Here is a 26,348-nt window from a genome sequence, read left to right as displayed (position 1 = left end):
GGTAATGAGCGTAGTCCTTTGAGAGATAAAGAAAGCAGTCCTTTTTCAGATTAAGTAATTGTGTTATTAAGTGAGTACCAGATATATTCAACAAAATAGGTGACTGTATATGTGGGGAACAAGCAAGGCAAGCTACTTAATTTGAGACAAATGTCTGCTGTGCCCACAGAGAAAGGGGACAAAAATTCTGGCTTTAGCAACTAGCGGAAAAAGATGCCAGTGTAACTGTGTGCAATACAGTTGGGAAATGCAGAGGTCAGAGATAATTCTTAAAATTTCTAAGTGTTTACAGCTGGAAAGACAAGAAAGCATCTGATGATGAAACAAGGACCATGGAAGATGAGAAATGGCCTTTGATGGGCAGTGAAAGCAAGATACAATCTTTTGGTCAAAAGTTAAATATTTGTGTCTGTTTCCTAAACACCTGTCTGTAATCCTCCCTAAGGATTTGATGGATAAATACTTTAAAGTAGCTAAGTGGTTTAATAGCCTAAAACCATTTGATTTACAGTGGGATTAAGGTTTGTAAATCACTTAATCTCCTTTAAAAACACAACCTTTTGTCATTAGGTGGGACAAAATAATCTGAATCAGGTCTCAGATTAAAAATGGAGAGTTTCTAATCACAGACCTTTCAGATACAGCGAAGTTACAAGTTTTTTTATTTTTTATATGCACTTTCTCTGAGACTGTTAATTCTTAATTTGAATCTATATTTTCTACATTTGCAAATGAGAACAGGAGATTGAAACAGTAATACAGCTTCCTTTGGTGCTCTCTCTCCCACTCTGTTGCGCTTCAGTTACAGGAATACTTGCAAATGCAGATAGATACACAAAATTTGGCAGTCTCCTTTGCATGCATAAGCATGTCTGTGGCACTAATTCAGGGGTGGAAAATATCGTATTGTGGTCTTACAATTTTTGTTGCCTTTTTGAGTTCATAACCTCTTAACATCAGAAAATAGATTGGAGAAAGCATTCTGTTGAGCAGTTCAGTGTTCTGCATAGTGTTCCTTTTGGATTTTACTATTATTCATACATAAAACTGATTAAAAATATGTGGTGTAGGTCCCACAAAAGTAGTGAGTGCACCACAGCTACAATTTGTGAAACAATTGCTGTGCTTTCTTTGCAAGTAGGGCAGCCATTACTTATGCATCTTTAAAGAATTCATTTTTTGCATGTTAAAAGGATTAGTTTGCTCCTATGTAAAGTGGGAGAAAAATGTAATAATGGTTTTCTTTTTATTCTCTTCTACTTGAAAAATTGTTCTGACATGCCTGCACAAACAAGGGAGGGACACTTGGCTTTTTTCCTTCTGGTCATGAATATCATTGACCAACATTGATACCACTGATAAACATATGCCACTGGTATGCTGATGAATTCTCTGCCTTATATTTGAAGAGTTCTAAGTCTAATCAAATAATTCTTTGCTAATTTTCACGTGTAGAAAGTGATCAGATGATTACTATTTTAATTCTATTGAAATTATTTAATTAGATTAAAAAGTACATCTCTAGATATCAGTGCTGCAAGTGTCACTGCACTGGTCTACGGATTTGGATGTACAAATGGAAGAAACAGTACTGCAGTTAGATACAGTTGCTGCAGTAGCAAACATTCACTGCAGGAATTCCTGTATGAGGATATACATATCTAAAGACATCAGTTATACTCTTGTGCTTTGCTTTCTGCGTTTTTTTGAAGCTACAAGCCAAATCCTACTCTCATTTCTGAATCTGTCCAAATTCAGGGACTTCATCAACTTTTGTGGAATTACTGTCATTCTAGTTGTTGTAAAGAAATAGAATTAAGTTCACACAATCAAAAGCATATTGCTTAACAGGAAAATAGACTGTGAACAGATTGTTCTAAGTCTAAAGAGGTATTTTAGTGCTTGTGAAAGATAGGAGGATATTAATTACTGTAACATCCTACAGTCCAGCCAAACTGGCTCACAAGTTTTGCTTATTAAACTAAAAGAGGGAGGATTCTGACTGTATGTAAGGAAGAAATACTTTACAATGAGGGTGGTAAAATCCTGGCACAGGGTGCCCAGAGATGTGGTGGATGCATCATCCCTGGAGATACTTAAGACTAAGCTGTATGTGATTCTGGGCAACCTGATCTGGATGAAGATGTTCCTGCTTATGGCAGGGCATTGGACTAGATGACCTTTGGTGGTCCCTTCCAACCCAAACTATTCTATGATTCTATGATTCTACACTGTAAGCACTAACATAATGTTTTCAATTTTTCATGTAGAATTTGAAAAATATGGGGATAATTTCTAAACACTTGTTTCTTTATACCTTCTCTGGTAAAATACTAAAAATGAGACAGTGTTCTTTAATTTTCTTTTTTCATTTGATACCATTGCACTGGTGGATAGAATACAGCCAGTGGGTTGACTGAAAATGTAACTTTGATGCTGTGACACTTGGTATACAGAATAGATTTACGCTTCTCTTGTTAAGCCCAAGCCATTTTGTGTCTAGTACATATGACAGTGTGACAGCAAGCAAGAGGGATCAAAACTTTGGCCTGTAATGATTGAACTGGGGTGATATGACTGGGGAGATCTAGTTCTTCTCCTACTTACCAGTTTTAAAAATGCAGAAGTGCCCCAGGACTGATCCCAGGGCAATACAGGACAGGGGATGAGTCAATTGCAGCTTCTCTTCCCACAAACAAGAGTGGGGCCCTCAAAAATTTTGATGCAGAGATACCTGCTTTGCAAATCTCATCAATCAGCAGAGTTAGGCCGCATACGTGTTTCAGCTTGTCAACACAGTGTCCTTTCTAAGCATTGCATTAAGGAATCTTAATGCAGCATATTTTTGCACGGGAAAGTTTCAGAAGCCTACATCAGGTGCCAGTAATGAAATAAATAAGAACTCCCAGGATATTTTTCTCCCTGACAGGTTAGCTATGATGGAGAACTTCACAAGCACCCTCAGCTGGAGGCTGATTTGACAGCAGTGAGAGAGATCTATGGACCTAATGCAGTATCTCTCAGGTATGGTACCAATCTTTCCATATCGTGGAACCTTTAATGTTTAGGAGACTGAGTTCTTTCTGGACTTTCCCTGACTACCAGAGCACAAGTCTCTTCTGATGATTTCTGCATATTGTATGGCAAAAAGAAGGAGCATTGCTGGCAAGCAGTGATGCTTTCTTTGGGGAGTGTTGGGGTGGTTGAGAGCTTATTTAACAGGCCGTGCTCAGCCTGTTACAAAGCATCACTGTGTTCTGCAGTTCAGTTGGTATTTGATTGGGCTGTTGTATTTTCTTGGAAATTACTAGTCAGTATTACTCTAAACCCTTGTTAAACTCCTGTTCTGTCATATTCTGTCTTTTGTCCTGGAGGTGAACAAAAGGAATGATAAGAGGTTTAGTAAATGTTTTCCCTAGGGAAAGATTGAAGGAATTGGATTTGTCTAGTTTGGGAAAAAGAGAAGACCTAATAACAGTCCTTCTTTCAAAGAAGCTGTTTGTAAATAGGAGGAGTGATCAAGTGTTCTCATCTTGAGGGAGACAATAAGAAACTAGCTGTGCTAGCAACAAACAAGTATTCATTAGGCTTTAGGAAAACTTTCTAGCTGTGGTAATTTAAAGTATCCTACAAAAGCAGGTGGTGGAACTCAGTCACAGGTGGATTGCACAGGTTAATTATGCCAGAATTCTGTTGGACATATATCATATGGCATATGGCTCTATGATATTTTTATTACGCTTCTGGTCTTTTATAACTTCACTGTCCATCTCTGTAATCTTAATGTTTTAATTAACATAGGCAAGATGTAGCAGATCTGTCAGATGTATTACGAAGAAAATCTCAAAGTTGTTGTACAGACCAAGTAATTAGATACAGAGAATATAATAAATTTAGGCATACATATATTGCAAGTAACAATTCCCATTAACCTCTAAACAATAAGCTCTGTTATTTTTGTCTAAGAGAGAACATGTATACAACTGAGGTGTGCTATGCCTTTTGAAATTAAATGGAAATTTCATTACATTTTGAGGACCTGGGGAATTAAAATCCAAATAGTTGTGTATGGTCTTAGGAAATGAATGAGATAAATGTTTAGTTGCCAAACTGATAACTATGAAATTGAGAATACCTTGTTGATACGCTCCCTCAGGCTCCTAAAACTGTAACACTGTACGTAACCTTTCAAAAACTTAATGCATCTAATTTATTTTATCAACTATTTGCATTGAAAGCAGTGTGATCTCATTGAGCTCACTGCAGTAAACACTGGCATTTGTGGCTGCTTTTGGCGTGTGAAAAACTTTCATGCTTCTTCCACTCCACGGCAGTTGAAAATACTTTTAAATTCTTGGAAATGAAAAACACATCATTAAGCATTGTTTCATCCCTCTCCTGCAGCTCCCCTTCTCTGTGGAGAGAAAAGTCTGTCTGACAGTGATACCCTCTAAGATGCTCATTTCCTACACAGTTTACCCTCTTTTAGTAGTCTCTTGCTGTCATATTGTCATAGTCTCTTGAAGTAGTCAACTGCACATAGATAATGTATACCTGCATGCTTTCCACAACTGCCCTTTGAAAACTGGCCATCAAAGCCACCAGACCTCTGACCAACTGATCCCAAACTTCAGTATCTATTTACATTGCTTATGCACTGATGGACAAAGGACCTCTGGGAGCTTCAAAATCAGAATGTGTTCATGGAGCTCTTGTAGGAAGCAGATCATAAGCTGCAGCTGTTATAAGAAAGCATAATTTCTTCCTCCCTTTCAGCTTTCTTCCTCCTTTTTCAGCTTGTGGAAGTAAAACTAGAATCAGCATCATGTGTCTAAAATCCATTTCCTAGGGTCATAATAGAGTGGGGCCTCAGAGGTTTCAGTGAGTATGGAAATTCTGCAGTTATAAATTACTTTTATTTTAGCCTGTCTTCCACTAATATTTCTGTGTTTCATTAGTTCAACTCTACTCCTGTTTAATGTATGGAATTATGCTTGTTCACAGCCTTTTTCATCTCGGTCATAACATCAGTCTGCATTCCTAAATATTACTTAAGACTTCATAAAGATCTGTTCTTTGGATCTTCTGAAAAATTAACAAAAAAAAACTGAGGCCACTGGTGTGCAGGATAGTGGCGAGGCCATTCAATAGGTGGAGAATTTCTCTGTTTCAAAGACAGGTTTTTAGTGAGCTGTAGGAGGTCAGTGAGCACCTCTACAACTTTGGGTGAGCTCTGGAGCAGCTCTCAGGGTGGCTGGGCAGCCTCCAGATAACACAGGCCTGACCTACAGTTTACATGCCCTATGAGTGCCATGTGTGGACATGTCTGATCTAGAGAGAGACTTTGCATTTGACCTTACCCGAGAGAATCATTGGGATGCCAAGGTTTAGCAGAATGGGTTTCCTCCACCAAGCTTCACAAGACGTTGGGGCATTTCCAGCGCAAGCTAGGTCCTACCAGGGGTTGAGAGACCACTTTGATGAGTCATAGTTATAGTCACAATATTTTTGTATTTCAGAATTACCTTGTCAACTTATTTATGCGCAACTGCTACTATGAACTTAGTCTAGTTTAATAGAAAAGTGTGGAAGTCACTGTGAGAACAAGCATATTAATGCAGTGTAAAGAAAAAAAAACTAGTGACTAGAAGCTAATCTGTGAAAAATTGAGAGTGATTGTACTTTTCCAATGTTGTCCACTTAAGTAATTTATATGAAAATGAAAGCAGGTTTTTTATTTAGGTTTATGAATGAGTATTTTCTGTCCTTGCTGTTCAGAAGTCTTCAAGTACTTCAAATACTTCCCCTTCAAGTTCAAGGAGGGCAATAGAATGAGTCAGAAAATAAAAATCAGAGAAGTCACACTTTAAATGTAAGATTTCAGATGGCAAAGAAACACCTATGAGCATAAATTAAATCTGAACCTCAGGGATCCCAGCAATACTACACGTAACAGATAAAATAAGGTAACTATTGCCTAGAGCACGTTACAGGGCAGTCTTTATGTTTTGACAAACAAATGCTTGAATGCATAGAGCAGTCTCACAGGTGTGATATGCCACCCTCTAGGATAGGCTGCATTTGTCATCAGGGATTTGTCACAAACCTCTCCTCAGGTTACTGGCTGTTAACCTGAAATACTTTTGAAAATTGAGGGGTTTCTTTTGCCCTTTATAGGAGCAGCATGTTATTATATTATATTTATGTTATATTATTGGTTTTTTGATTTATTTGTTCAACACAAGAGATAAAAATATATAACAGCAATGGAGAGAGAATTTGGGGGAATGAGTAGAAAAAAAGATTTAGCCTGTTTAAGCAAAATCCATTGAGAAAATCAATGCAGCAGTCACTCACCCACTGTGACTATTGATCCAATCTATGTAAATGTGCATTTTATAACCATTCTGATTTTACAGACGAGATTATCCTCCATAAAATCTTTCCTGTTATAAGTATTCCTGGGCTGAGTAGTATCTTAAAGAACTGCAATGTAATGTAATTCTTTCTTTCAGGGAATATGGAGCCATTGATGATGTAGATATTGATCTGCATATTGATGTTAGCTTTCTTGATGTAAGTAATCTAATCACAGTATTACATAATGAACATTAATACCCATTTAATTCTCCTACACTTCAGACTCTCCAGACAGCCACCTAGACACTCTTTTTTCGGAGTCTTGATCTTCACAAGTGGCTGTCACATTTTGATTGCTACTCAGTGGAAAGGTTTCCTTTTCCTTTTATGAACACATTATTAAAATGCTTTATGAGCTTGTGTATTTTCTTTCAAACATGCTTTGTGCATGATGTTTTAAATGATAGAATTTAATTACTTTTTTTTTTTTTTTCTGTCCTAGACATTAGTTAGGAGAAAGTACTTCATAGAGTCCTGGAGGGAACAGGACTTCTTAACATCTGCAGCTGACTAGGGAGAAGCTTGAGAGGCAGAGGAAACACAGGACAGTGGTGCTGTAGGCAGGCAGCATGGCTTTTGTAACAGTTTTGCTGTCATTAACTCTGAACTTACCTCATCTGTGCAGTAGCTTCCAGCCCTCCAAATAGAGAATAAAAATCAGTGCTTTTAGGGACGTCACTGGCTTCTGCACAGATACGTCATATTATCAAGTCAGCACAATGCATAACATAGCTGTTCGTGGGTTTTTCTAAAATATAAAAAAAATTCTGATCATACCTTATTTTAATCAGTCTAAAGGACCAGAAGTTTCCTTTGCCCTATGTTTTGGGGTGAGTTTCCTTTCCACCTTATTTGCTCCTTTGCTTCTCAGCTTTGAAACAGTATCACTTGATAGATGGAAATGTGTCTGCTTGTACCCTAGATGTAGTGCTGCGTATAAAGCTGTGCTGAGTTTAAATGAGCATACTTAAGAACTGGAAGAAGTCTAACACTACTGTTAGGGGCATCAGCAGGCCATAGCTTGTCTTGAGTCTCTAGTTTAAATTTAAAGTAGATTTTCCACAACTGGGTGAATGGGTGGATGGTATTTATAACAACCCTAAGGTACACTGACAAAATGCATCAGTTCCTCATGATGGCTAATGGTGTCTGTTGTTTTGTTTTTTTTTATCTTAACCTAGGAAGAGATTGCTGTGGCTTGGGATGTAATTCGCACAGAGCCTATAATAGTGCGATTGCACTGTTCACTTACACAGTACTTAAATGGACCAGGTTAGTCACCTGTGTATTCTTTGTATGCCTTGTATGGTGTTTTGGTCCAAACCATGTAAAAGGTGATAGATACTCATTCACTGTCAAATCTTTGACCCTCCATGTGCTTAGATCTACAGCTAATCTACTTGAGAGCAGTCCCACTAGTACTGAAATTATACTCACATATGTTTGCATGGCTTAGGCCCTCAATAATGACATGGACATCTAATTTAAACTTGCATAGATTGATTTTTGGAGCTTGTTTTCCTGATATCCTTTGGAATTCACCTGCTTCCCCTAGGAACCAGTGTTAAGGAAGGAAGACCTACAGTTTCTAATATGTGATTTCCTGATTTGGAGTCAGGCATCATCTGCACATATGAGATATCACTGGTAAGGTAGACACGCACAGACCTGTGCAGCGCATTGATACGCATTTTTTTCATACACCTTTGAAGAATCAGGCAATGATAATTATCCTTTCAGCTTCTGATTTCTGTATGACTGAAATCTGGAAATCTTTAGATTTGATTAAGTGAGTAAACCTTCCTCATGAAAGTAAAACTGGTCAACTTCTGAAGTATCAGCTGAAGATTTGGAAACATTCATATGCATAATTCAACTTCAAATGTATTTTTACAGTGGGAAGTCATAAGTAAGTTGCAATTTAGATCATAATTTGCCTGGCTTTGGAGGGTTCCAGTACAAGCTGTCAGTTCAGGCTTATATTTGTGGAAGAATTCTGCCTCCAGAAAAAGAATAGATATTTCCAGTCATGTTTAGAAAAATCTATCCCAATGAGCTATTTTAGGGTATGTTGCCTGCCGACACTAACTATAAGCTATATTCTGTTCACTCAAATAAGCATTTCAACACATCAATCTTTTTTACTTTTTTTTTTTGTTTGTTTGTTTCCTTGACTTTGGTCTTTTTGTCTCTATTTTATTGCTTTAATCTTTCTTTGTAAATATGCAGATCTTAAAATACGTATTTGCTATAGCAGGCAGCAGAGTTAGCATTCCGAGTATTTCTATGAAAATGTAATTTAAAAAATAAAAATGCAGCAAATAAGAGAAGGTGAAGCGTGAAGAGCAGCATGCAGTAAGAAATGATCTAGTGAAATGAGAAGTAACATCAAAATATCTTCTGCACCGCTGGCAAGGTTAAAACGGGAAGCTTAGTTCCCAGTCCTGTAGCTGACTGATTGTGCCTGAATACCAAGAAAGTCAACATCAGGGCCAGAGGCAAGTGCTTCAGGGATTCTGATTTTATGAGCTCAGCTGCTGTTGCAGCCATGTCTCTTTATTTACCAGAAAAGCATGGTGAGATCCATCGTCTTTTGTGTTTAATTCTCTGTGAATTCCTCTCTCCCTTTGTGTATGTTTTTTGTTGAGACTACTGTATGATAACTTTATGCTGCATTTTTTCTCCTATAGTACTTTCTGTTGATCAGTAAAAGAAACAGAAATGCAGTATACTCCAAAGCACAATGGGGGCGTATTAGTACCACCTTGTAGCTGTATGGTACCTTGGTTTTAGTCAGTCATTCTTCTAGTTAATAGCTTATCTCATTATTCTATTGTGGACAGTTCCTCCCACATGCCTTAGAAGACTGTCTTGAATGAGGATGAATCAGCTGTTGGAAGTACTGGGATGTCTCATCTGGCTGTAGAGCTTAGTAGTCTAGATGTCAGAGTTTAAGATTGCTGTTCTAGATATGATGTTTCTCATTGAAAGTATCACCCCACCATTGTGTATCCTAAATTTAGCAATCTAAAGGCATTGCTATCCCTAATCAAATCATTATTCCCTTTTGAGAAAGTCATCAGGGTTTTTTTTAAGTAAGAGATCATATTTGAATAATAACATCAGAGAAAGGCTATCTACAGGGCTTTGAGCTACATGAAATTAGACAGCCAGGTTATATATATAGTATTTTAATTTTAAACTTAATTTATTAAAGCAAAATTAAAGGATAAACTTTGACATTCTGAATAAAATCAGAATAATACAGATTTTAAAATACTGATTTGTTTTTTCTAATAAGATTTGAACCAACCCCAATTTTTTTGTTTTCATTCCTTTTTTATTTTACTGTAGTCATTACCATCCTATGTAATATGAAGTATAAAGTCTATTTGTGCTCGCACATGTTTTGGCTGTTGCTGTGCCTTGAGGACCTAAGGCACTCTCAGCAGTGCTTGATTCCATCTGCCAGTTTTATCTAGTAAATGTTGTAAAGCTTTAACTCCATACAGTTTCAGTTTTCTGACAGGTGAGTATGGATATACCAATGTTAGGATGGGTCCTGAGGAAAATTTAGGGTAATCCTTGGCCACTGGAATTCATATACCTGGCACTTAGATGACAATTAGAGATCTTGTATTAAAAGGCTATCAGAAGGAAAGCCCAGATACTAATTAATTCAGTTAATTCACTCTGGGTTTCTTCATAGTCACAGTAGTGTGTAAAGACCACTTCCTTGGAATAAATTTTAAGAGTCAAGGGGAGATGAATTACCAGTCCAGATACATCTAATCTGATGCTGCTCTCTAGTAGTTGAATAGTCTAAAAAACAAAGATATGCTTTTTTAAATAAAATTAGTGGGAAGAGGAAGATCTGGAAGAATTCAATTTCTAGAATACTTATTTGTAAAATTACATATTATGTTATCTGGTATTCTGAAAAGGACCATTCATTTCTTAATAGACTTTGATGACATGTCCACTTTCACCCTTACTTCAGTGTTATTGCCTGTAGTAAAAGTCCAGATAGAAACAGGGCCCTTATATACGACTTACATGGTTATGAGTTCTTGATTATTGCTGTATGTTCATATATCAACAATATCTCATTTTTCTGTAGTGCCAACTGTGGATGTATTTCAGATCTCTACCAAGGAAAGATTTGGGCTCGGACATCAGCTGAAAAAGTAAGTCTAGAAAAGTGTAAACCCCTGTTTTTAGGCAAATACTATACTCTTTAAAGTTCCAGGACCATGTCAAGTAGCATAAAATTTACAGGTTGTCAAGTTGGTGAAATCAAAGTGGTTTGAACTTGTTTTCTTTGTGTAAAAAAAATAACAGGACTTGCCTATTTAAGTTCAGTTTTGACAGTTGTTCAGGAGAACCTGATTTGTGCCGCCTGCCAGGGTTTTCTGTCACTTTGCTGCCAGTTAGAAAGTAAGCTGCAGAAGTTCAAAAGACTGTAGCTGGGAGTGTTCAATTTCATGTTTCTACTTAGCTGGTGAAGCCTTTGGAGAGGAATTTTTTGGGCATCACGCTTACCCTAAGGGGGCTTTCATGGTGGCCTCTAGGATGTACCACAGTAATTAGGCCATCTGCAATTTGAGAAGAAGAGGGAAGAGCAGTTGGGAAAAATAGAAGTTCCATGTATTCATTTCATGGTACAATTCAATTCAATACAATTCTGCTGAGTCATCTTTTCACATGTGCTTGTGTATGTGTAATAAAATTACAAGAATATAGGCTTTAATATCTGACCATTACAACATTAAGAATCCCTTAAGAAAAAAAAAACAAAAACAAAACAATTTTTTTTCATGTTTGATGTTTAAAGAAATTCAGTACCTTACAAATGAATCAATGTTATTAAAATCTGTATGGTACGTGACTTTAAAGGAAAAAAATGAAACATTCCTAAAACATCAACTGCCACTTTAAATGTTTCAGTACTTACACTGGCTCTGATTTGTGCACCAGGTAATTACTGAAGGTTCCCATAAGACATTTTCAAGGACATAGCTGCATAACTCACAGGTGAGCAGAAGTCAGAGTACCCATCAATCCCATGGCCCCTCATGGCTGTGACAACAGGGTATTCATCTTTGAAGATTTACTGAATTTTCTGTAAACTGCCACCCTGACTGTATCACTCAAAGGCTCCCACTGCTAGGTTAGTCACAAAGTAATTTGGCTTGGAAGGAAGTTCTGGAGGTCACCTAGTGCAACCTCCTGCTCCAAGTAACACAAACTTCAAAGTTAGATTAGTTGACTTAGAGTCTCAGGCAGTTTAGCTGTGAAATCTTCAACCTTTGTGGATAACCTATTGTACTTAACTTCTTGTGGATGTCTTCTTTGTAGAACCTTTATGGTTCTTAGCTTTCCTTGCTGCAATTTGTCACCACTGACTTTTGCTGTCCATCTCTGAGAAGTGTCCAGCTCTGTCTTCTCTGTAAACCCTCTTTGAGTAGTATAATATTCAACATCCTTACCTTCATGTTTGTGCCTTAAGAGAAGTTGTGAATGCTCCATCCCTGGCAGTGTTCAAGGCCAGGTTGGACAGTCTTGGGTTACATGGTTTAGTGTGAGGTGTCCCTGCTCATGGCAGGGGGGTTGGAACTAGATGATCTTAAGGTCCTTTCCAACCCTAACTATTCTACGATTCTACTTGAGAAGCATGGGTGTTCTAGCCTACCTTTGTAGTCCCTGGAGAGACAAATGCATGTAGTTGCATGTGATGCCTTTGAATCAGTTATATATATTTCTGTAAGAGACATACCAGCATAAGTCTTGCAGTGTTGTTGACATAGACTGTACTCAGTAAGAGTTCCATGTAAATTGAAATTGATTTTATGTGGGGAAAAAAAAAAAAGAAAAACATTTTTGAGGAGCTGAGGCATCCAACCATCAGTCCAGATACATGCCTATAGAGTGAAGACATTGTGTCATGTTCCCTACATGGTGAGCAGGGAGACCCTAGTATTAAAGTGAGTTATGTCTTGGCAAGGATGAGAAACCCTTTTGTTTTTCCTTGATTTGCAGAATCATGCAGACATTTGTTACACAACAGTGGAAGAACAGCAAAGAGAAATCTAATTGTACGCACAATAAGAAGGTGTCTGACAAAAAGGTGAAATCCCCTCTGCACATCTTTTCTACATTGCGCAGGTAATAGCAAGGAAAATTACCTTTTACTATCATATCCTGTTCTAAATCCACAGCAGACTTCACAAGGTGAAATGTTGACTTTTCTCCACAGAGAAGTGCTCTATTTATATCTTACCTCATGGGTTTCCAGTCCTTGCCTTGAATGATATCAAAAGTGAACTAGGTACTGCAGCTTCTAAGACTATTTGAAGGCAGGGGTTTTCAGTTTCTTGCTCTCTGAAACAGACATGTTTAATCTAAAATTCAAAGTAATTAATTTTATTTTATTTAACTTGTATTTTTATTATCTCAGTTGCATTTGGCTATTACTTGAATAGCAAGAATGTCAGCATAAGTGATATATACAAGTAATATACAGCTGTGTGTATTTTTAATTTTTTAAAACTAGAATGGTCATTAATGAAAGACCCTCTCTGCTGTTTGAGTGCATTAATGTTCACCACTTCTGAAATGCAGGCAGAGAATTTTGAAGAGCAAAGGCATTAAAAACATAAGAAGTACTTTGTGAATAGTTCAAGTTCATTATGACTTCTGCTACTTATACTTTTTAGTGTATGTAAAATCAGACTGTGATTTTATGTTTTTCAGGAATGTGACTATTTTGTCTAGCATGTTTTCCTGCTTATGAAGGGTTGACATATCACTCCTGTGCATCTAAATTGAATTCTTCTTTGAACATTCCTTCTTGTTGATGAATTTTGCCATTCTACATTCCATGTATAAAAAAGACGAGTACAGCTAACTCTAACATTGAAGAAGGGAAGAATGCCAAATATAACAGAAGATTATTTGTATTTTCAAAGGTAGACAAGGAAGATGGTATTATGAATAGAAATCTTACCCATTCCTTACTATACCAAACACCAGTGCCTGCTGCAGGCTGTAGCTTGAGGTTTGGTTTTAGTCATGAAGGGCATAAAAAAGCCAGCCCAACCTCTCTCCTCTTGATCTGGCTGCTGCTGCAGTGCCTGTCCAAAGATGGCTCATCCCAAATGCAGGGACCACCCCTCTCCCTAGAGCTCCATCCATACCTCCTGTCTGCAGGAGGGTGGTAGTCAGCCAACTGCAACAGTGAGTCAGCAACCACCACGTGCATCTTCCACTGTTGCCACTTGCTAACAGGGTGGGGAAATCTGCCAGCCTCTTCCCTTGGGATTTCACTTCTCTATTTTATCCAAGCCCAGACAATACTCCAAAGATTGGGGTTGCTTATAAAGCATAGAAAAATGATTCAGCATACCTGTTAACATGTTCGTGCTTTGCAAGGACAGGAGAATGTGAACCTTACAGAAATGGGACAGTTCTTGTGAATGTTGTTTCATCAAAACTTTTTGTTCTTTCTGCATTCATAATTTAGGTCCCTCACATCCTCATTTCTGGTGTTAGAATTTGTCTAAAACAGGAAAGAAGGGAGTCAAATTATCTTTCACAAAGCAACCAGATTCTTATGAGGATTTTAAAAATAATGTTCACCTCAGCTGAGTTAAATCTGATTGACTGCATGCAATTTTCATTGCTCATTATGTCTTCCATTGGATCTGGACACAGGATTTGCTATGCTGTATCCAGAAGACAGTAACTCTTAATGGGATCATGCCATCGTGATTGTATAGGAAAGGTAGATTTTCATAAGGCAAATTTGTTATAATCTCACAGGAAGTATGTTGGTTTCATTTCAAAGATTATTTCCTGAATAAATGGTTTGTATAGAGACACGGATTTACAAACAGCTGTAAGGATACAGCTGTAACTTCTACTTAAGTAGCTAGTCCTCTTTTGATTGATGAGATTGTGAGTAAACAAGAGTAAGATGTCTATTTGGTACTGGAAAGTTATCCCTAGATACAGTTGTTCATTTTTTAATGTTGGGCTGCATTTATCACCAGTGAAATACATAAAGACAGGTAACACTTAAAAATTTGTACATATGTGTTGTCTTGCTTAATTTGCACAGGATGTTGATTATTTTCCCACATTCTCCTCTTCATTTTCAAGGTCGCCAAGTTATCCTCCACCTGGCTGTGGTAAAAATAAGTCAAAACTGAAGTCAGAACAGGATGGCATCTCCAAAACTCACAAGCTACTTAGAAGGACTTGTTCTAGCACAGTGAAAGCGGAGGATGTATGTACCACAAAATCTCACAGAACCTTTGGCCGCTCATTGTCAAGCGACCCGAGGGCTGAACAGACAATGGCCGTTAAATCGCACAAACTGTTGAACCGATCTTACTCTGCGGCTGTCAAGCAGGAGGAGTGCATCGCTTTAAAGCCCCATAAGCTGTTAAGTAGGTCGTGTTCTGGGGATCCTCGATGTGAGCACAACAGCACCTTGAAGCCCCACAAACTTTTAAGCAGGTCCTACTCCAGTAATCTTAGAGTGGAAGAATTGGATGGATTGAAGAATCACAAGTTACTCAGCAAGGCCTACTCCAATGCCCCTAAATCATCCAAAATGGAGCCTTTCAAGGAGTCCACCATAGCAGAGAGCAGGAGGCTCTCTCTTACCTCAGGGCTTATTGGTATCTTAACACCATCTTCATCATCACCTTCACAAGCTGCTGTGCGTAAAAATTTATTTTATTCTGCTTATTTTCCTCCTATTGTTTTCCAAACATGCTCTTATTCTTACTATGCAAATGCATTAATACTTACGTTAGTGAATACATTGGATATATTGAATATATTGAGAGACAAGAGCAATGTAGTCAGCTTCTTCAGGAGGATTTAAACAACTGTGCATGCACATCTATTTAAGTTATAAAATCAGAATTTGCTTAGATCAAGACAGATATTTTATATGTAATATACAGCTCAGTGTACAGCTGCTGGCCATGGGAAAAGTTCAGTCATCCACTTCCTTCCTTGCCTCTTCTCTTGCTGCAGGAAGAAGGAAGTGTGCATCTGGCTTGGTTGTACAGGTTTCCTCTCATTTCCCTCTTTCCTTCTTAGGGAATGCAATTGTGATTCAGCTCACTTCTTGCACATTTGTGCATTGTGAAAGGTTAAATCTTCAAATGCTCTGGGGACAGACAGAGATTGGGAAAGGGATTAGGCCCACACTGGCTCCCTTTCTTTCCCCAGAGACATGATCACTTCAAAAAACAAAGGGTAGCACATATTATTAAATTTAAGAAAGAGAAGACTGAGCTCTGAAAATTAATCTTTCTGCCTCTTAAAAGATGGCTCTTATACTTTAGACGAAAGAGTGGGTCTGTCTGTACTCTTTCAAGACACCAGTCAGTTTTCTGTTATGTTTGGGAAGAGGCACTTAAGAGGTAGTCTTCTCCGTTCCCTTAACCTGGTTGGTACCTTGATGTTCTCAGCAAGAAAAAAAAAAAAAACAAAAACTGATTCTTGCTTAAAATATCATACATATATTCAAAATAATGCATTCTGAATAATGAAATTACATTGTGTGTCTCATGGTTAATTAGTTTAATAAACTGTGAGCTACACTCATCAGGTCTAAAAGCAATGATATACTATCACAAAACCATTTATATACGTGCTGTGTGGTTGGTTCATGTAATGTGCACAGTAAAATTAATTTAAGGTGGGCTAACTGACTTTTTACTTCTTGTGGTGTAAAAATGCATTTTTTTATGAATCAGTGGAGGATGTCTTAACATGGCAAGGTTTTTCTGTCCTGAAGTTAATAGGAAAAATCCCATTGGTTTTGAAAAAGATAATGAAGAGTTGACTAAGTGGTTTAATTACTGATATCAGCTTATAAGGAAGAAAAGCAAGCCATGCTTGATAGTCTATAAAAGCTACCAGTAATTTATTGTGAGAATGCATTTACTTTGAGGGAAAATTATCACATACATGGTCAGGTGCAGTTTGGCTGATGTTATAGGAAAGGCGTCAGGAGTCCATTTCACATTCTACATGCAGACATTAGATGTATGGGTAGCCTGGGTGCCTGACTGCGATTTCAAGTCAGTGGAATGTGGAAGTGATAAATAAGGACCCTAACTTCTCTTAATTTCTCAGCTAAAATATTTGAACCTCATATATGAGTGCCATTAGGATGGTTCCCCAGGAGAAAAAATGAAGAAGTTGCCCAATTAAACAGAGAAATTAAAAAAAAAAACAACAAACCAGCCTACAAACAGGAACAAAGAAAGCTGTAAATGGAGCTGATCTGACTCTTATTCAAAAGTAGGTTTAATTGAAATAAATTTCAGCCAAGAGGGTATTTTGTACTTTACTGACTCCTGTAACACAAGTTCCTTCTAATTTACGTTGCTATGTATTGAAAGAAAAAGGCAGAAAGAACATGAATGGGATCTGAGCACAGAGATCTGTTAGCATGGTGTGTACAAAAGTGAGATCTTGGTAAATATAGAGAAAAAGTTTTCCAGTTGTTCTGAGAGTTACATTAGTCTTTCAAACCTAGGCAGATAGCCCATATTTGGATAAACAATGCACAGTTAAAATTTAATCAAAGTTACCAAATGCTAGTTTATCAGAATGGAGTGAAGGCACCAGTTTTTTCATTTTAAATTAAAGGGTTTGGGATGCCAAGATAGAAAACCTCATCAGATTTAAGAACTAAAAAGAAATGCTGAAAGACTACCTCGCGCTCAGCAGCAGTAAAAGGATAGATTATTTGTAATGGCTGGTTTATGCAAATAAGGGATCTTTTTAGATGCAAATATTTTAATTAACCTTTTGCACACCAAAAAAGAAAAGTTTTATGGTTTCCTTATAATTAGTCTGCCAACACTGAAGTTGCCTTGAATTTTCCCTTGCAGCAAAATTGTGGTACAAAATGCATTCCAGTACGAGACCGTGGCTTTCTTGTTCAGGTAGGATATCATATCTTTCTTACTTATGAAACACTGTGGAGCACAAACTGACTGTTAATTATTTTTAAGCAGATGTTGTTATTCTCATTTTCATTGTTCTCAGACTATTGAATTTGCTGAGCAGCGGATACCAGTATTGAATGAATACTGTGTAGTTTGTGATGAACCCCATGTGTTCCAGAATGGCCCTATGCTGAGGGTAAGTGGTGTGCTTGTTGGGATAAACAATAAGTTTCATAATGCCTTACCTAGCAATGGACCATACAAACCTGTTACAAAACTACTGAATTATTTCAGATGCTTTTCATCCTAATATCCTTTTAAGATGCAAAAATGTAAAGCAAATTAGCTAGATCTTGCTATAGTTAAAAAAAAAATGTATTGCAGTCAAGGGAGACAGAAATCAGGTTTGTTTAATATAGAAACATAAAAGGGGGCTATATTTCACTGGACGTTACTGTGCTAGTCACAGCCGAATAAGATAAAGTGCATTAAAGTGCTTTCCTAGTCCTCTGGTATTCCTTTAAAAGCTTACCTTACTCCTGCAGCCCCTACCAAGCCATGACCAGGGTATTTGGATACACTGGTGTTAATGCCACAAGGCTGTGAAGTTCTGACCATCTTTTGCTCATGGGCCACAGGAATGAGCCATCCTCCATAATGTGGTAAAAAAGGCAGTAGAAGGAGATGTTCTGTGAAATGTCTGATCTAGAAGTAACCTAGTCCAGGGGCAGTGTTGCAGTTCAACACTCCTAAAGTCTGGCCAGTTAGACAACTCTTCCTTCCTTTCATTCCTGTATAGCTGTGATTCAGGAATTTTGCTTGCTGAACATTGTATCCTCTCATGCATTTGGTGAATGCATACAGTGAAAAAGGGTAGAATTGGTCATGAGAGACATACTCTGCCTGGAGCTACTGGATCAGTGCAGCTTTGTGAAAGAGTGTATTAGAATAAAATTCTCACCATTTAGACTGATCTTTCAGTTTAGAATCATTATTATTTCACCTGTCCAGAATCCTATGGAATCCCAAATAACCTTAAGTATTAAAGCCATGGAAAACTGTGTAATACCAGTGTGTCAATGGTCTCACACCAATTCACACACTTTCTCTGCCAGTTTCTCCACAGTGTGGTGGGCAACTGTTGGCTGAACCCAGGACAGCAACTACAATTAGATGAAGCAGACATCATCTGTGATAGTTCCATGAAACTAAATTCAGAAGGGTTGTTGCTTACACAGTAGAAGAAGTCACTTCAGTGTCATCCCCTGTGACACTCAGTGGCACCACGGTCAGGCATGCTGACTGCAGGCAGGTTATGCAAATAGGCTGCTAATAGGATTTGCAAAAGCATCTACATTTTCAGTTAACGCCATTTTAAGTCATCGTTAAAGCTCTGTACTTTTGAAAATCCTATCAGGTAGTTTTTCCGCTTCTTTGAGCTCGTATCTACCTTTCAAAACCACAGTTTTCTGCCAGATTTATCAGCAACCAAACCCTGATTAGGGGCCTAGAGAAAAGGCATCAGTCCCTTGTTCATCTTTGAATGCAGTGCTGTGCATATTACCTGTGATAGGATGAGATAAGACAAAGTGAGTAATGTTTGGATAGTGACTAACATTTGTATAGTAGAATTATTTAAATTATTGGGTTTCATCTATTATCCATAGGACAAAGCAAACAATAGGATTTATTCTTGTTCACATGATGAACTACTGAAGAAAATAGAATGAAAAGTCATCTGCTGTAATTTAAAAAAAAATGTGAATTCTTCTTGGTTTTCCACCTTAGAGATTAAAATCCCTCAGAATTACTCTTTTCTGTCTTTGGTTTAAAGGGGGTTATTTTAGTTATCTGTTTGAGAATTTGTTAGTGCTTCAGAAGAAAGGAAAGCACAAACATGTTTGCCACTAAACATATTCCCCAGTGCCCTTGCAAGCAGCATGACCTACCAAGCTTTGCAAAAATTAAAGGGTTTCATTATATAACTCAGGGAGAAGAAGATAGTGGGAAGCATGCTCTATGCATGCTTGAACGACTCAGTAAGCCATATAGAACCATTAATGTGTTTGCAGTTCTGTAGAAGGTGAGAAAGGATCTCAGTTTGAATTGAGCATAAGCTTGCCAAAGTGTCTTAAGGAGATTTATGCTTCACTCTCCTGGGAGCTGTGGCAGAAGCAGCCTGAAGTAGGCATCTGTAGGGTTTATATACATGCTTCAGCTGCACACATACATACATACATGTATATACAATGTATATAAAAGGAATAAAGGATGAGCCAACTGAAAGAACACTTTATGTTTAATACTGCTGCAATGGCGGACCTCAGAAATAGAGTACCATAATAAGCAGGATGCAGGGGAGTTTCATTTAAGGCAAGGCCTTTGGTGCTTAATGGATCCAATATGTATTAACCCTAGCCTTCATAAAGAGCTTTAGGGTGCTCATACTTTGGATATGACAGTAGCTTTGCCAGTTTTCATAATGATCACAACCTCACTAAGGTCTGCTTGTATTTTTTAATTGTGTCTAGATCCTGCTTTCTGCAGATGTTTGTATGTCAATGTCATTACTTGAATAGGATCTATGTGTAGCTGGTTGTATCGTAAGAGGTGCTACAGACTAAGTAATAGCTCTGAATGGTTCAACACATTCTTTAAAGAACAGTTCCTCCATATAGATGCACACAGGGTCATGTCTGGGTCTATCTTTAATGATGAGCTTGCTTTCTACCTGTTGGACCTTTTTTTCAACAACAAAGAAGGCATATGAAGTTATAAAAGCATAGCAAAATTATTTCTTGAGAAGTTATTTTAAAATGCATTTAGCCTTGATTTTCTGGTATTTAATGGAGTCTTATGCAATTGCAAAGAAGCCAGTAAGGAATTTGATTCTGCAATCCTCTACTAGGTCAGTCTGACACCTTTCCAGAACTATAATGTAGTTAAATCAGTTGTCTTGAAATGCAGTTTAAATAATTCAACAATTGCCATCACGCAATAACTACTTTGTTGTAATACTGTAAAATCTCTTACCTTGGTGTAGGTTTTTCTTTAATCATTTGGATAATTCAGTTGTCTCATCCTCAGGACAGCTGAAGACACCAAGTAAAACTGAGAGACGAAGTTTTTGCTTCCTGCAGATTTGCTCTACTGGCTGTGTTCTTATCTTAGTTACAAAGTATTTTTAAATCAGTCTCTCTCAGTAAAAGCTTCCTTCTCAAAATTGTGTTTCTTTTTCCTAGATATTTTTTCTGTAGGGTATTCTGATTTTAATATCTATTTCAATTTACTTTGCTTTGTTGAAGTCTTGACATCTTCTTTCCCATAAGAGCAACTCTATTACAAGATGTGTCTTTTTGTATAGCTTAATTTAGACACTAGATCCACATGACAGACGTATCAACATAGATAAGATGTCTATTGCAGAAAAGCTGCATAACATAGCCGCATATGTTTGGCCTTATGCTCTTACAGTGGACACCTGCCCTGCTCCAGAGCCTGTGATACTTATCTAATCATGTAAGTGTTCAAGTGTTCCCTGCTGGTTCAGGAATACTGCTGTAGGCAGGGATCTTTGGATTTTTCAGTCTATCTTGATCATGTATTAAGGATAAATAAAAAGGATACCTTAATGACTTACTAAAGACGAACAAAGACAAAATTCTTAGATTTCTCTTAGGAATTTCTTTACAGTAAAGTATGGATCTTTTGGAAAAAACAATTTTCTTTTGAGCTCCAAAAGTTTCCCTTGGAACTCAGTACAGAAGACCAGAATTACAGTTCCTGTGTGTACTCCAAAATTACGTGTGTAGGTAAAAACACATTAGGTAGATGGGCTACCTTTAAAACACAAACTTAATGTTCTCACAAGGAACTGCAGCTGTATTACTGTGCGGGGGAAGGACAGATGTTATCTGGAATGGAGGTCGAAGTCTTGCAAATGTACTATAATACATTATGAAGCTGCAACACTCTTTATGAAGTTCTGTGGTCCATTGCTTCATTCCATCCCCTTTTTTAAAAAAAGCCCAGTAAAGTAGGCAATGCTTTCCCGTAGTTATTAACACCTTTCCCATATGAGATGAGGATGAATGTACTTTCTCATCATAGCATTTTTCTTTATTATGTATTTCAAGTCCATAGTGGGACTTAATGATTATTTACAGTGCACCCAAAGATATAAAAGCTACATGGGATGTTTAGAGACACACAGGTACATAGAATACTACCAAAACCAGCAAATTCACAAAAATTACTGCATGAATATTTGTAGTCTTTCTGCAAAACACAGGGAAAATTCAGTGAATACATATCTTAAGAGGAAGAAGTATTATTTAATCTCATGCATAACATAGACCATACTATTCATGAAGTTATTCCTAACAGTGATCTGAATCCTACTATTTCAGTCTTCACAGGAGGATTACACAACAGCTTTGATATCATTAGCAAGGATTGGGACTGCAGCCTTTAGATCCAAATAGGTTCCTTATCTCATGTAATGAATCACAGTGCATCCTGCTGCAAGGCGACCTGTGCTGCACAGCTCTCAGGAGCACTGTCATCAGTCTCTTCTGAGGTAGCTCTTTGCTCAGTTTCAAAAACCAGTGGGAAGTACAGGGTCAGACACAGGTTTTGGATGAGGAGAAATGGAGAAGGGAAACCTGGTAAGTGTACTGAAAACAGCAAGACTCTGCTCATTTGAATTGTTTGCCTCGTGTTACTGTCTTCAAATTTCTTCTCAAAAGAGAAGTTGTTTAGATAAATGTGACATGGGCTCTTATTTGTAATTAATTGCTAGATTTTAACTGTTTCAGTAACATATTTTGAAATGTTTTTTCTCTGACATTTTCAGTTGGTGAATCCTTCACATGTATGTTGTTAAAACACCTAAATAGATTATCTTGATTTCTGTCTAACTACCATATTAGACTAAATATTAGATGTAAACTTAGGAAATTTTAATGACTTCCACAAAGCCCTTTCTGAAGTACTGAGATGTTTTTTTATGGGGCATGTGTCTCTAGTGAACAAACCCTGAAACTGGAGCTTGTTTCATCCACTGTCTTTCATTGGCTTTTGAAAATCTCCAAAGATGAAGACTTCACAATGTCCCTGGGCAACCTGTGCCAGTTCTTGATAAAGCTTTAGAGAAAGCTAATTCTAGCTTTCTCTAAAGCTTTAGAGAAAGTTTAGATAAAGTTAGTCCTGTATGAGACAATAAAAGCACTAACTGACCTCCAAAGGTACTTCTCAACCACATGATTTGGCTCACCAAGCTAAATCATGTATCTTCCAAAGCAGATATAATGTACTCAAGAAACTTAAGCATTATTTAGTTAGATATTAAAAGGGCTATTAACTTTTTTTTAATGTCATATGAATTTTCTCTTGTTACTCTAGAGCTGATAATAATATTTTAGGGAAGGACTAAGTTGCATTTTAATAATGCAACTGTTTTGTTGCTATAAGAGGTATAGCAACAAAAGAGTGATATCTTGGTTTAGGAATTCATCATGTACTTGTATTACAGACATTTAAATATAATGAGATCATGAGCCAAAAGTGGTCATTGTATTTAAGGATCTGATTAAAAGAAGTATAATAAAAATACATTATCATATATTATATTCAAAAACTGGAGGAAAACAAATGTCATTCTTCTTTTCAAGAAGGGGAGGAGCCAGAGAACTACAGGCTAGCCACCCTTAGCTCAATTCCTGGGAAAGTGATGGAGCAGCTAAGTCTGGAAGCCATTTCCAGGCACATTAAGGAAAAAAAATAATCAGGAGTAGTCAGCATGACTTCACCAATGGGAAGTCATGCTTGACCAACTTGACTGACTTTTATGATGAAGTGACCAGCCTACTACATGAGAGGAAAGCAGTGGATATTGTCTACCTGGACTTCAGTAAGGCCTTTGACAGTGTCTCTCATAGAAAAGCTGTAGATGCATGGACTGAATGATGAGATAGTGAGGTAGACTCAAAATTCTCACTGAATGGCCAGGTCCAGAGCATGATGATCAGTGGCACAAAGTCTAGCTGGAGGACAATAACTAGTGGTGTACCTCAGAGGTCAATACTGGGGACAGTTCTACTTAATTTCTCTATTAATCATACGGATGATGGTACAGAGTGTACCCTCAACAGGTCTGCAGATGATACAAAGCTGGAAGAAGTGGGTGATACTCCAGAGCAATGAGGTGCCATTCAGAGGGACCTTCACAGGCCACAGAAATGGGCTGGCAGGAGTCTCATGCAGTTCAACAAGAAGTGCAAAGTCCTATACCTAGGGAGGAACAAAACCAAGCACCAATATATGCTCTGGGCCATCCAGCTGGAAAGCAGCCTGGCAGAAAAGGACCGTGGGGGTCCTTGTAGACACCAAGTTGAACATGAGCCAGCAACATACTCCTGCGGGAAAGAAGGTTAATGGTATCTTGGGCTGCATTAAACAATAGAATTGCCAGCAGGTGGAGGGGGGTGGTCTTTCCCCTCTACCCAGCACTGGTAGGAAGGCTGAGAGAGCTGGGAATGATCAGCCTCAAAAAGAGAAGGCTCAGATGTGGTCTTAGTAATGTCTATAAATACCTGGAGCGAAGGTGCAAAGACGCTGGAGCTAGGTGCTTTTCAGTGATGCCCGGTGACAGGACAAGAGGCAGTTGAGGAGGTTCCATTCAGGAAACACATTTGTATCTTCTTCACTTTTTCTGAGGGTGACTGAACATGGGAGCAGGTTGTCCAGATGGGTTATGGAGTCTACATCTGAAAAGCTATCTGGACATAGTCCTGGGAAACTGACTTTCAGGAGAGCCTGCTTGAGCAGAGGTGTTGGACTGGATGACCTCCAGAGATCCCTTCTAACTTTAGAAATTCTTTAATTCTGTGATCATATTCAGCTTTTACGTGGTATAATTTGTGTGGTTTAATGTCTACCTTACTGTATGCCTTCCCAAATTCCTCATTTACAAATATTAAACCCATTGGTAAAACAGCATGATCGAATGGATTTCAAAAATCTGTGAGACAGTTATACAGGAAAACAAACCAAAACAAATTATCTCAGAATATATTCAGTAAAGTAATAAAAAACCCCTGACTCTCAATATCAGTAATTTTTCTTTCAGTCAACAAGTCTCGTTACAGTGCCATCTTGTGTTGAAACCCGAGACTGAGGCCTCTTTGGAGCAAAGCAGGAAATAGCAAAAAACACAGCAAAACTAAATATTGAAGCTACTTTCTCTGGAATTTGTACTCTGGCACAGACATTTCTGCTGCTTAAAGTTTTGCGCATAAAATCTGAATGGTAAAATACTGTAAAAAAATATTTGAAATACCCATTGTTTGCGTTTAGCTGTAAAAATAAGTACAATCTGGTAATTCTGATACATATGTTCTTACATGAGTAAGCTTTCATTTTTAGAATGTTTTTCATCCCAAAGTGCTCAGTTATGGTTTATTCATTAAGGGTGAAATCTTGGTCTTGATGAGTTCCTGGTGACTTGAAGAGGTCTTGGATTTGTCTGTCCTTTGAATATATGATTTTTAGCCATCACTGGAATACACCGGAACACAGCAGCATTGTTGTTCCAGAAATAGTACAGCACGTGTGGTTGGGAGGTTTTTGGGAATAGAATAAATGTCATTGAAGTATGGATAAAAGTGTAGGTACACAAATATGTTTAGCAGGCTGGAGTGTAGCCAGAATGCTTGTGGAACCAAGATTCTTGTGGAATAATGCTGTGGTCCTTCTACTATTACTCCACAATATAGGCTCGTTTTATCTCTTTTTATGAAAAAAAAGCCTCTCCAGTTACAACCAGAACTTTAGAAGAATAGATTTGAATCACTCCTATTTTTTACCAAGAGTCAAATCTGCTTACCACTGTGGTATCTCCCATGTCTTTAGCAGCATGATCCATGTATCACTTGAATATTGTGAGATTATCTGATAGCTTTATAGTAAGATAAGGTATCAAAGAAATTACTCCTGCTCTCTGGCAGTGTTTATACCTATATAGAGATTATAGTAGCTTGACTTCATTGAGATTATAGTAGAGAATAGACAGAATAGACTTTTTTCAGTTGGAAGGAACCTACAGCAACCACCTAGTCCAACTGCCTGACCACTTCATGGTTGACCAAAGGTTAAAGCATGTTGTCTAGGACATTTTCCATATGCCTCTTAATCACTGACAGGGTTGGGGCATCAACCACCTCTCTAGAAAGCCTGTTCTGGAGTTTGACCACCCTCTTGGTAAAGAAATCCTTCCAGTCTGAGCCTATCCTGGTATAGCTTTGAACCATTCCCATGCATACTGGGTAAGAGGGAGCAGAGCTCAGCACCTCTGTTTCCAGTTCCCCTTCTCAGGAAGCTGTACGAGATCAAGGGGGTGACCCTTCAGCCTCCTTCTCTCCAAATTAGACAAGCCCAGAGCCCTCAGCCGCTCGTCACAGGAAGTTTCTTCCAGCCCTGTCACCAGCTCTGTTTCCTCTGGACACATTCAAGGACCTTCATATCCTCCTTAAATAGTGGGAGCCGGCACTGCCCACAGTGCTCCAGGTGAGGCTGCACCAACACTGAATACATTGGCAGAATCACCTCTGCTGACCAGCTGGTGATGCTGTGTCTGACGCAGCCCTGGGTGTGTTTGCCCTCTTGGCTGCCAGGGCACTCTGCTGGCTCACGTTGAGCCTGCTGCCAACAAGCACCCCCAGATCTCTACCTGCAGGGCTGCTCTCCAGCCACCCCTCTCCCACTTAAATCTTGAGCCTGGCATTACTCTGTTCTATGTGCAGAATCCAGCACTGGACTTGTTACATTTCATCCCATTAATGATTGCCCAATGCTGCAGTCTAATTAGATCCTTCTGTAAGGCCTCTTGTCCCTCAAGAGTGTCAACAGCACCTCCCAGTTTGGTATCATCAGCAAACTTGCTAATGGTGC

The 26,348-nt window shown here is 38.1% G+C and overlaps 1 protein-coding gene across 2 annotated transcripts in view; it reads left to right on the top strand.

The window, feature by feature from the left end:
- PARP8 (poly(ADP-ribose) polymerase family member 8) overlaps positions 1-26,348 on the top strand; it is a 106,308-nt gene that overhangs the window by 60,313 nt on the left and 19,647 nt on the right. For both annotated transcript variants that reach the window (XM_062604319.1, XM_062604318.1), the window contains 8 exons: positions 2,930-3,024; positions 6,516-6,576; positions 7,602-7,692; positions 10,541-10,607; positions 12,460-12,585; positions 14,581-15,145; positions 17,343-17,396; positions 17,500-17,595. In XM_062604319.1, the coding sequence (XP_062460303.1) occupies positions 2,930-3,024; positions 6,516-6,576; positions 7,602-7,692; positions 10,541-10,607; positions 12,460-12,585; positions 14,581-15,145; positions 17,343-17,396; positions 17,500-17,595 (1,155 nt within the window). The remainder of the gene's footprint in view (positions 1-2,929; positions 3,025-6,515; positions 6,577-7,601; positions 7,693-10,540; positions 10,608-12,459; positions 12,586-14,580; positions 15,146-17,342; positions 17,397-17,499; positions 17,596-26,348) is intronic.

The sequence above is a fragment of the Pezoporus occidentalis genome, unplaced genomic scaffold (genome assembly GCF_034315485.1).
Source record: "Pezoporus occidentalis ecotype Australia unplaced genomic scaffold, CSIRO_AGI_Poc_V1 ctg85, whole genome shotgun sequence".
In the NCBI taxonomy this organism is placed as follows: domain Eukaryota; kingdom Metazoa; phylum Chordata; class Aves; order Psittaciformes; family Psittacidae; genus Pezoporus; species Pezoporus occidentalis.
The sequence above is the reverse complement of the archived record's forward strand: the minus strand, read 5'-3'. Positions and strand labels throughout refer to the sequence as shown.